This window comes from Narcine bancroftii, chromosome 9 (genome assembly GCF_036971445.1).
Source record: "Narcine bancroftii isolate sNarBan1 chromosome 9, sNarBan1.hap1, whole genome shotgun sequence".
Lineage (NCBI taxonomy): Eukaryota > Metazoa > Chordata > Chondrichthyes > Torpediniformes > Narcinidae > Narcine > Narcine bancroftii.
The window spans coordinates 112,454,953-112,467,350 of NC_091477.1; the positions used below are offsets into that span (position 1 = coordinate 112,454,953).

General features: G+C 38.8%; 1 protein-coding gene across 6 annotated transcripts in view; it reads right to left on the minus strand.

The window, feature by feature from the left end:
• Nucleotides 1-12,398, minus strand: part of xrn1 (5'-3' exoribonuclease 1) — a 91,803-nt gene that overhangs the window by 46,200 nt on the left and 33,205 nt on the right. For all 6 annotated transcript variants that reach the window (XR_011344344.1, XM_069897359.1, XM_069897361.1 and 3 more), the window contains exons 17-22: nt 12,075-12,164; nt 11,557-11,660; nt 9,308-9,439; nt 6,482-6,644; nt 6,215-6,328; nt 568-666 (exon numbers count right to left, since the gene is read on the minus strand). Coding sequence is in view for 5 of the 6 variants with exons in the window: in XM_069897359.1 (XP_069753460.1) it covers nt 568-666; nt 6,215-6,328; nt 6,482-6,644; nt 9,308-9,439; nt 11,557-11,660; nt 12,075-12,164 (702 nt within the window). In the remaining variant the exon portion in view is untranslated. The remainder of the gene's footprint in view (nt 1-567; nt 667-6,214; nt 6,329-6,481; nt 6,645-9,307; nt 9,440-11,556; nt 11,661-12,074; nt 12,165-12,398) is intronic.

Consider the following 12,398-nt stretch of genomic DNA (forward strand, 5'->3'; position numbering starts at 1 on the left):
CCTAGTCTGCGCCCAGTTTCTCTGATGTAGAGGAGACCACAACAGGAGCACTGGATGCAGTTGATGACCCCTGAAGATTCACAAGTGAAATGTTGCTTCACTTGGAAAGTCTGAATATGCTCTACAATCCCTTTTCTCTGCCAAAACCTATGAAATGGGCTTTTCCATGTTGGAAGGATTCCAAGACTGACATCAGTGTGCCTTTGCTCACCAGATTTCTCTTGGAATATGCTCCCATTCCCTTGCATCTCTCTGGATATTTCCATCAAGGCAGTGAGTTTTGATATTAGGTTTCTTCTTCTCCCAGCTGAACTGCTACAGATATAGCTAACAAGTGCCACCTACCCATAAATTATGGTATTGTTACTATTCAGTCTTCATTTGCCTTATCAGTGAGATAACTCCATCTGATGAAAACCAAGGAGTGGTTTGGCTGTCACTGGATATTAAAGATTGCCAGAAATTATCCACAATACCATGGTGATACAATGTCCTGAAGAGGTCTATGACAATAGAAGATGGAATTCCACTTTATTAGGAATGTGTAAATAAACACCACGTACTCACATGCTGGTTTTGTATAATGCTATCTAACTGAGGTTCACATGGAACATTGAAGACAACACGGATTCTCCCATCTTTGATAACATCTGAAGAATCTTGAACCTATTAAGATAACAGTTTCAATTGTTTTCAGCAACAATATATGCAAACACGTTTGTTACAAAGTATTTTAGTAACTTTCAGACCAAAAGAGGCAAAAGTGACCAAGAAGAAAGCTTGCATTTTCTCATCTTAACATCAACAATAGTACACTTTCAATAACTTCCTGAAGTACAGCTGATTGCCTCAGCAATTTTGGTAGTGTGATGTAATATTGATAAAATTAGAGTAGGTTACACACATACACATACTTTAAAACAGATCTTATTTGAAATACTGAAGAATGCATATTCAATTACTTTACAGAAACTATTGAGATTGCTATGCACATTTCACAAATAGGTGCTAATTGAAATTATGTCATGAAATGAATAGCCCATTGTCTAGGAGGAGTCAGGTCATCTATGTTGGACATTTCTGACTTCTCTGCAAAGTGCTCACTCAAAGGTCATCAAGTGAGAGAGAGAGAGAGAGAGAGAGAGAGAGAGAGAGAGAGAGAGAGAGAGAGAGAGAGAGAAGGACATGTGGCTGGCAGTTGGAATCTTGGATAGAGAGAGAGAGAGAGAGAGAGAGAGAGAGAGAGAGAGAGAGAGACTGAACAGTGTCAGCCAGGAGAAGCTTGTTGGAACTGAAAAAGAAGCTCCAGAGTGGCAGATGGCTGGATGTGCTATCTGTCTGATGTTTCTCTTAGAATAAATGAAATAGAAAGGAACTCTGTGGAGCCTGAAAGAAAGAGGTTATCATCTGGAGAACCCTGATTGGGCAAGTTTCATCAGCAAGACATTGAGGTGACTAATGGTGGTACATATATAACACACACTTTTCTGCAAACCTACAAGAACCTTCTTGAGTGGTAAACATTTACCTTTCGAGTACCAAAGCCTGGTGAACTTTATACATGTTAAATTCTGTGCACAGTATAAGAATTGCCTGCAACCAGTGAACTTGGAAGAATGAGAAGTGAGATTGAACTATGAACCAAAGAACTTTCTTAAATTTACACACATATTACATACATGTGCGCTTAGAATTAGAAGGGGGTTAAGTTAGGTTAGTTAAGTTAATAGAGATAAGTTAAACTTTGATTCTGTTTTCATGTTTAAAGATAATTAAAAACAACTTTTGTTTAAGTAGCTACTTGTCGTGGTGAATATCTATTGTTGTTGTGTTTTGCGGTCCTTTGGGATCGTAACAGTAGGAAAATATGGATTGACAAGTACTCCAGAACTTCCTGGCTTTTCTCCTCTACAGTGATGTGGACCTTATATGTGCGCCTGGCACATGAGAGTATCAATAGTTTGTTCATTAATAAGAAGTATGACAATATAGCAGTACCACAGAATAATACAGAAATGTATGCCTTGAAAACACATTAAAGTTTTAGAGTAGGGCTTCAACTGAATCTGTTCAAAAAGCAGAATTCTGCAGTTCAAATAAATTAGCAGAGACCCAAATACTTTTTTTTAAAAGTTCAAACCAAAATATGATTTGGTTCTATTGGTTGAATCATGTCTCAACATAGTCACCGAGTGCTGTCAGAGACACAATTCTTCCAGTATCCTACATACAATTCTTGTGCAAGAAACATTAAAAATAGATTAAAAAAGATACAATTGACTGCACTTAACATTGCTGTACTGAATGCAGCTGTCTTTTCACCCAAACAACCCACTGAATTAAAATCACTGTGAGTAAAAGAAGACCCAGATTCACACTGGCATGTTAACCCAGTAATTAACTGCCAATCTACTGGTTAACATGCCAGTGTGAACACTCGTGAACTGGCACACAGGTATCAAATCGCCCCGGGGATGAACTGCCTAGGGAGGGTGTATCATCGACGATTCGTTTTGAAACGGTGTACCGGTTAGCCCAGTGTGAAAGGGATGGGGGTGTTGCAGGACATCACCGCTGGAGGATTGGCACCACCTTGCTCTGGGATGCCGGGTAGTGAGTGTGAAAGGGCACAGAGAACCAGTTAACATTGGTCCAGTGTGAACAGAAAAAAATGCTATTTTGAATCGGTTCATTTTGAACCGCCAATTTACCGGTTAGCCAATGTGAAAAGGGCTAAGGAGACTGCAGGCGCTATGATTATAGTTTATACAAAAATGCTGCAGAAACTCAGCAAGTATTTAAAACTTAGAGGGAGATAGACAGATTAAATGTAGATAGGTATTTTCCACTGAGGGAAGGTGAGATACAAACCAGAGGACATGGGTTAAGAGTTGAAGGGGAAAAGTTTCGGGGGAACATGAGAGGGAACTTCTTCACACAGAGAGAGGGGTGAAAGTGTAGAACGAGCTGCCAGCTGGAATGGTGAACGCATGCTCAATTTTAATATTTAAGAAGAATTTGGACAGGTACGTGGATGGGATAAGTATGGAGGCCTAATGCCTGCATGCAGGTCAGTGGGACGAGGCAGAAAAAAAATGGTTCAGCAGACTAGAAGGGCCAATGTGCTGTGCTGCAAGTTCCATGGTTGTACATTTTGATAAAGGCCTGAGCCCTTTGTCAAAGTATGAGTAAAAGTCAGACAGGCACATGACTACAATGGTGGGTGAAAAGGCAGAAGGAGGAGCACAGGCAAGAGGTCATTGGTGGATATTGGTGGGAGACACAAGCCAAAAAAGCTGAGAAAAGATGGGGAGGGGTTACCTCTAAGTAGAGACGGAAGGGGTGAAGAGAAAAAGAGAGGAAGACTGGTCGTCGATGCTAATACCATCTGCTTGGAGAGTGCCCAGCTGGAACATGAGGTATTACTTTTCCATTTTGCAGGTGGCCTCAGTTTGGCAGTGCAAGAGGCCATGTTGGCATGGGAGTGGGGTGCGGCCATCGGAAGATCCCCGTTATTGCAGTGGACAAAGCGAAGATGCTCAATGAAATGATCTTCCAGTCTGCAACTAGTCCCTCCAATGTTAAGAAGGCCACCGCGGGAGCACCAATTGCAGAATTGACCCCTGAAAATTCACAAGTGAAATGTTGCTTCATTTGGAAGGATGGTTTGGGGCCCCAAATGATGGAGGGAGGAGGTATGGGCATACTTTCTGCTGTCACAGGTACTGGTGGAAAGGGGGTAATTGGTAAGAAGGGGTAAGTGGACCAGACCCTACCAAAGACAGAGAGGGGAAGATGAGTCTGGTGGCGGGATCACCTTGTAGGTGACAGAAATTCCAGAGGACAATATGTTCAATGCAGAGGAAGGTGGGGAGGTATGCAAGGACAGGGGAATCCTGCCCATGTTGGGCCAGGAGGGGGCCTGGGCAGATGAACAGGAAATGGAGGAGATGCAGTAAGGGTTGTTGATGGTGGTAGAAGGTAGCCACAATTTTTGAAGAAGGACATCTTGGATGATCTGAAATGGGTGCAGATGTGAGGGAGAAATTGAGAGAAAGGAATATAATCCTTACAAAGTGTGAAGAGGTATTGAACTAATTGTGCGAGTTGGTGGGTTTGCTAAAAAAACGTCTGTGGAGAGTTTGTCTCCCAAGTGCACTTCAGGTTGTGGTGAAAGTTAGCAGCAAAGTGGATAGTGTTGACAAGCTCGTCATGGATGCATGAGGCAGCACCAATGTAGTCATAATGTAGCAGGGGAAGAGTTTTTTTTTTTAATTTTTTCTTTTTCACACCATAAATCACATTAGCCATGATATACACTATTTCTTTTTCACACATATACAGTGACTTTTTCTCCCCCCCCCCCTTTCCTCCCAAACCATCCCCCTACCCCCCCCCTCATCCATTTTAGGTATACAATCTAGGTTGCATTAAGCCAGTCAGACAATGTTGTCATTCAACAAAATTACACCAGAAATTCTACTGAGTCCATTCTTTTCTTTCCTTCTCCTTCCATCAACTTAGGTAATGTTTGTCCCCGGTAGGTTTTCGCTATTGTATTTAATGTAAGGCTCCTATACTTGTTCGAATATTTCAATATTATTTTTTAACCTATATGTTATTTTTTCTAATGGAATACATTTATTCATTTAAATTTAGTAGTTTCTTCCTTTTAATTTGGTTATGTATTCCATTAATATTTAAAGACATATAGTTCAGCGTAGCCCTTTTATATTTTGTTTATCTTCTCTTTCCGTTTTTCCATCATTACCTTTCCTCCTTTTCCATTTCTGTTTTCTTATTTTCAACTCTTTATAAGACAACATTCCTACAACATCCAACATTTTCCTTATTCTCCTATTTCTATCTTATTTATCCCCAATCTCCCCTTCACCTCCTGAGTTGTTAGCAGGGGAAGAGTTGAGGAGCCTTGCTTGTAGCTTGGATTGATCCAGAAAGCCAATTAAAAAAGGCAGACATAGCTGGGATTAATGCGGGTACCTATGGCGACCCCTTTGACTTGGAGAAAGTGGTATGAGTCAAAGGATAAGTTATTGAGAGTGACATCAACTATTGCCAAGCAGAGGAGTGTGTTGTTGAAGAGAGACAGGTTAGGTCTATTTTTGAGAAAAAAATAAGGGGCTTTGAGACCTTTGGTATGAGGGATGGAGGTGTATAGAGATTCGACATCTATTGTGAAAATGAGGTGATTGAGGGAAATGGAAGTTGATGGAGGAAATGTGCAGTATCGCAGATGTGGGTAGGGAGGGACTGGACCACGGGAGTGAAATTGGAGTCGAGGTACCAGCTTGGAAACAATGAGTCAACTGGGACAATTAGGTTTGTGGATCTTGGGAAGCGGGTAGTGCAGGGTTAGGAAACAATGAGGTTGGATGCTGTAGGAGGGAGATAAGGTTAGAGATGTGTGAGACAGTGGCTTGATGATTCATTGTGAAGTGTTTAGATGCTTATTTAAAATATTTCATGTCTTTCTTCCTTGCTGCCAGCTTACAAATTGTTTGAAAATTTGACCCCATTTGATATTGTTAAATGTGATCTAAGTATGCACATTAAACTTCAACAACAATTTTGATTCCATTTAAGTCAGAAGTGCACCTTAGTGTCAGTCAATGCAAATGTTATTATCCTATGTGTTTAGTACAAAGACCAAGTTGTACTATTTTTCCAAATAGAAATAATGTGCAGAGATATTGCAAATGAACATTGCTCAACAATAGTTGGAACCCATTCCCAAGAACTGGAAGCACAGGTATAGACTACATTAGTACATTCTCCACAAAGCCTTCAGTTTCACACAAACATCTTTAAGCCATTTCTAAATAGGATACATCACTGCAAATTATGACCTCTTCCCAAATTCATTAGGTATCCCGATGATCTGCCAAGTAAGTGATCAGAAACAGTTATGAAATGTATCCTCCTTCCTACAAAAGTAAACATTTTTGGTACTACTCAGCCTTTATTGTAGACAAGTTCAAAGTCTGTTAATTAACCATGTAACTGATTTTATTTTTCCCTGTAGATGTTATTTATATTGCAAGCCCAATGAGATATGTCAGAAACGATATCCTAACAATTACACTTGAATAAAACAATTAGTGATCAATTTTACTTCTGAAACATGGCCAAATTACAATCACTCTTACCCAAAACCCACATTATATTAAATCTTCTGAAGCAAAATCAAACAAACCTCTCCCATGCAGCCATAATAGGGAGTTCCCATCATGAAAACATTAATTCTGGGTGGAAAGAGTTCATCCAGCGTGTGGAAGAGAGAGAAACTGGAATCAAATGATTTTAGGTTCTGAAAAATAAATATTGTGGTTAAAATTGTTGGACTTGATCATTATCAGATAGTTAATTCCAAAAATGCTTCAAACAAATTAAAACCAAGCAGAGAATTAAAATATGTTGTTATTTCTGAAATAATGACAATGTTTTTATTTTCAGCTCTTACCATCACAGTAGTTTGATGAGCAAATGGAAGTATCTGCTTTGACCATTCCTTCTCCAAAATAACTTTACCGTTCTGACCAAATACATATCGATGACCTGTGAGGAGCTGTGCATACACAAGCACTGATGTTTCATTGATAAGGATTCCTTTCCTTTTGTGGTAACTGAAAAGATTTTTTTTAAAATGTGAAAATTTTAAAAATTAGAAGATAAAATTAGCTAGTATTGGAAAAGGCCATACAGTGAAAAAGTAGAATAAATAAATCACCCATAGTGCTGTTGGTAGTTTGTTTATACACAAATCTCCATGATCAATAAATCTACAGCAAGTCTTAAAAGACATTAATCAAGGATTAATGTCTTGGCATACGCTTTTAAACTTGCTTTAAACAAAGTCTTCATCTAATTATTCATCATCCGTTTTCCTCTTAATTCCATTGTGTAGGAAAACACAAAATTGTTTGGAAAAGCACATTGTTCATTAATGAAATATAGTACAGCATAATTTCTCAAGTGAGTCTTAGCAATTATTGAAGTGTGGTATTGCAGAATTAATATCAGGTGAACACTGGGTACTGCAAAAAGGATTAAATTTACAGTGATCCACAGGACAGGTCGAATGATCCAGACACAGAGCTCAAATTCTACCTGCAGCTTAAGAATGTAAATGATGTTAAGAATATTTCCAGAACAAAAAAATGAATTATGATATTGAAATTTTCAAAACTACCACATTGTCATAAAATCCCATTTGGTTCACTAAAACCACTTTCACAGATAAATATCTTCAGTCCTTCCTCAATCTGGCCCAAATACAACTCCCAATCCACTCCAGATGCCCTCTAAAATAGCCTAGCAAATTAATTAGCTCAGAGGCATTTACAGATGGGCAATAAATGCCATATTTGCAGGCAACACCAATGATTAGAATGGTAGAGTAGACTCAATGGACCAATGGGCCTACTTCAGCTCCTACATGTTGGGGATCTTGTGATATCAAGGATTTTGTGCATACCTTAGTGGTGGATATTGTGGTAATTTATCAAGAAAGTTCTCAGTTTAACAACAACAGGCCCTGGAGTGATAGATTTGCTGAAAATCCCTTGGTCAGTCCCAACTCTGCAAAGGTTCAGCCATAACATTATCAGCTGTTTCTGGGGAAAGAGTCCATTTTACTGAGAGCAAACAAATTTGTCTTTTGTTCACTAAAGTTAGGAACAATTTCTGTAAATGAATAGAGAAAACCTTAAAAATGTTTATAAATGGCTATAGCTGTCGTACAACTAATCCTGGTGGTGGAAACAAAACCACAAGAACATTAGAACAGATGGACGTCTTCTTGTGAGGCAGTTCCTTGAAATTGAGGATGGCTTGCCTCCTCTCAATTTTTGTGGAATTTATCATGCAGGGTCATGGCTCCGTAAATTATATGGGTGATCCTGCAGAAGATGTAGGAACTGCAGATTTTTCCGCAGAGGGTGGCTAATACGACATACGAGTGGGTAGTTTGTGAGTCCGAGTGCTTTCATCACATATACAGGGGTTTGAGATTCAAAATACCTTCCCAAATGCTTTTCTCCCACTTTAAGTAATCATGGGCTCGAAGTTCCAAGTTACTGAAAGATTGCAGATGTGGTGGAGTATGGCCACACAGGAATGTCAAAAAAAAATCTCATTTTAAAATCGAGACATTGCAATTGAGAATGAGATTGAAAGATAATGACTTTGAAAGGAACTGATTCAGCATTCTAGCATAGGTTGAACTCAATTAGAGAGATTGAACCCAAGAGGCTATAATACACCCAACGAAGTTTGAGATAAGACCGTAGTTTTAAAGGATGGAGGGGGGTCAAGGTTTGAATATCGTAGATTAGGTGAGAGGGGAGAGAGAACTGCTAATTGCATCATATGATACAACAACCAGAAAGGGAGCTATTCCCATACAGAGGTTATCAGGATCATTATGTGGTCCCAACCTATTATGGAGCTAATTAATTTTGCTACTTATCATGGCCATATAAGCAGTGTAAAAAATTACTGCAGCTTCCCATATTTCAGAAACTTTCAGTGTAACAGAACAACCCTGAAACTAGTAGAAGAAAGTGAACGCTAAAAAATGTCAATGAATAGAAGAGGGGAAATTTTATTTCACTTATCCATGTGCATTTTCCTGTTTAGCTTGCAACTACAAATCACGACTTTCAATATTATTCTTTTGTTATTAGTATCGCCTGGTGCCCCTTACAGTAAGAGAGAAAGAAAGTGTTGGTGGATTTGCCTCCCGCGCTCCTGCAGCCCCAGAACCAAAACCTCTGACATAATCAGGAAGCCTTCACCAGCCCTTCTTGCCCTCAGCACCCTTTTGAATCTCAGCTCCGATACCTGGTCCCTTGCAAGTTGCCCGCAGCCTGTGTGGGTCCCTTAACCGCTGAGCCCCGCTGGTTCGCTGCCGTGGTCACCTTCTATTTCTCCTTCTCAATGGTGGGGGGAGGGTCCCCCCCCCCCGTTTCTGTTGCTCTATGCCAGTCTACAGCTCCCCTGGAGCTGGCAACTGTGCGGCTGCTGCCGAGTACAGGCAACACGATCTCGGGCAGTTGCAGGATTTTACTGACAAACACCGTCAGCTCCTTTAACAGGCTGTTTAAAGCCTATACAGTGCCTCCGGCATTAGCAACAGATGGTTGAACCCTTCAGAGCAGTGCTGTGTTCCGCTCTCCCAGATCGGCATCAGCAGCAATGTTACAGCCGACCCAGCAGGACTGCCATTTTTTAAAATTATTTTTTTTAAACTTTATTTTATTAAGTTGCTTATTTCGTATGTACTTACAATTCTGTAATATTATTCACTTCTCTTGCCCACATGCTTTGTTCAGCAGCACCGAGGTAAACTACTTTAGTAGGTGGTGGAGTTGTCCCACCATAAATCTTCTGCACTCCTGGAGGTTCTTCTATAAAAAACCTAACATTATACAATAAAACAGACAAATTAAAAATCAATTCAATCAGCACAAAGCACTTTATTTTGTAGGAGGGACATTAATAACAGTGACATCAGAAACCCTGGCAAATTTCTATCGATGTATGGTGGAAAGTGCATTGATTGGCTGCATCACAATACCCCTGAGCATAAAGCCCTGCAAAAGATAGTGGGCAGAACCCAGGACGTAACATGCAAAACCCTCCCCACCATTGAGAACATCTACAGGAAAGGGGCTGCCATCGGAAGAGCAGCAGCAATCATCGAGGATCCACACCACCCAGCATATGCTTTGTTCTTACTTACCATCGGGAAAGAGGTCTAGGTGCCACACAACTCGCACCACCACATACAGAAACAGCTGCTACCCCTCCACCATCAGACTCTTCAACAATAAACTCAATCAGGGGTTCATTAAGGACACTTATTTTTGCACTTTGCTTTTTTCCTCTCTGCATTGCAGTTTGTTTACATTTCTTGATTTGTTTACATATGTCCATTTTTTAATGCACTACCAATAAATGGTAATACTGCCTCGGATACAGAATCTCAGGATTCTTTATCTGATGTTATGCATATACTCTGACAATAAATCTGAAATCTAACAATATGACTAGAAAGATTATAACCAACAACATACCATGTGCTGAATCATTAGGCTATGCAATATTGAATTTAATGACATATTGGTGACAGATCCAATCTTAAACTCTCAAAATGTGGATGTAACATGAAGACATTGTCACCCTTATTCATCAAGTTTCAAACATCCAAACAAGGTGAGGAATTAATGTAATGTGTGATGAACAGAAAAATTTCTGGATACAAGAAAAACTTTTGCACAATTCTTGAGTGCGATTGCCAAGCAATTTCGTGAATGAATTCATGATGGTGATGGGCCCGAACTTGATGGAGATGCTGCTGCTCAATAGTGGAATATCTGCAGGTGGAGGTGAATTTCATCTGGTCAAGGATCTAGATTCAAAGTTAGAACCACAGCAAGGAAGCTTTTGTTGATTTTGCTGCTATTGAATTGTTCATGAAAACATCTGTATTTCAAGCATCCACAATCAAGTAAATATTACATTTCAATCAGACATATTCAAAGTATAAAATTACCTTGGACCATCCTCCGACATATAAAGAAACAATTAAATTAGATCATGTGGTTTTCCTGAAAAAAAATTCCAAAAAAATGGTAGCATAGTGGTTCATGAAATGTTATTACACATCAGCGACCCAAGTTTGAATCTGGTGCTTTCTGCAAGGAGTTTTGTACATTCTCCCTATCTGCATGGGTGCTCCAGTTTTCTCCCATGTCCAAAAGATGGACAAAGTTGGTAGGTTAATTGGGTGTATTTGGGCATTACTGTGCTGCACCTCGAAATTAAAATTTTTAAAGTAACTTAAATATAGAATGACACCACGTGCTTCAAACAATGTTGTCATTGGAATTGCGAAAGGTCAGGGTTTTAATCCCAAACTCATTTTAAACTTAATCAATAGCTGCAAAACAGAGCTCCCATCCCAGGTACAAATGTTTCTGAAACTCTGCAACCAAGGCAATACTGCATAATGTAAATAGTGTGTGGATTTTTATTGAATAATAGATGTGAGAAAATTTGCAAGTACAGAACATTGTCACTGCTTATAAAAATTGCTCAGCTTGCAAGTTGAATGCTGTTTCCCAAATCCAGAGCTAACTTTTGCAATCATTTGAACAAATCTGCATCTTAAGTTGTTGCAAGTAATGAAACCAGTGTGAATTCTAAAATTTAAAGTAAAATGCTGGAAATACATAAGTCAGGCTGCAATGGCAGAGAGAGAAAAACAGAGGTAAATTTAGGTCAATGAGGTCTCATCATCTTTTGATGAGTCATTGCATGGAAGCAGTAATGAGGTTTTGCTCTTCACAAATACTGCTTGATTACTGCATCAACGGAATATATACAACTCACTTCCTCAAGATGAAAAAAAGTACACAAAAGGTGATTTTATTGGGCAAACACCAAATCAAAATCCAAATTATAATACTAAATGCACTGTCTCGTGCCATTGTTCAAACTACAACTAAGAACATTTTTCATTTTGGTGCTTACTTTGTTTCTTGATCTGACACTGCAACAACTCGAGCTTCCTCAAGATGGGGCCAATTCAAAAAGATAGACCTTCCAAGCTCCTGATTAGCAACGTCATCCACATTCTGAAAGGGAAACATGCAACTTCTATATTAATCTTAAATAAATCGTTTAAAAATGTTGGGTTTCCTCTTTTCCACACTTCATAAAAGTAACATTCGCATGATAAAAATAACTGAAATTTTTTTCCTGAAATTGGGCACCAAGTTTTTAAAAATGCCTAGACTATTGAATTCTAAAAGTTCATTTAATATTGCAAAAGATAGCTTTGGTGTTAATCTGATGATCAGGCATCTAAATTTAATCAAGGGTCTGAGCAATTTATTAAAAAAAAAATCCGTTTCAATCATTTACCAATTGAAACAGGAGAAAATCTTTCAAAACACATTCAAATTTAATGTCTCTTTAGATCCTATCAAAAAGATAAATAAAAATGGACAATTTCACTTAGGTTACAATTCATATAATCTATTACATACTTCCTCCTCTTTTGGCAATAACTCCAGGAGCATGTTCTCTCCACGACTTGGCTGTTGAAAGACTTGAACTCCACTTTTCTTTAAGTAGAACTACAAAAACAAAAATATTGACAAATAAGTTTCATTTCTGTGGGAAATAAAATGAAACCTTTCTTCTAATTATTGTTACACAGTTGCTACATCTGTTTTGATAACTTAATCTCTGTTTTTCACAGCACCAGCTGCAAACCATCATCAGTCAACAGATGATAAAAAGGAAATTTCCAACTTCAGGTTTCGTTTTCTATACATTTATATAGGCTTTATTTCATGATTTCTTGTTGA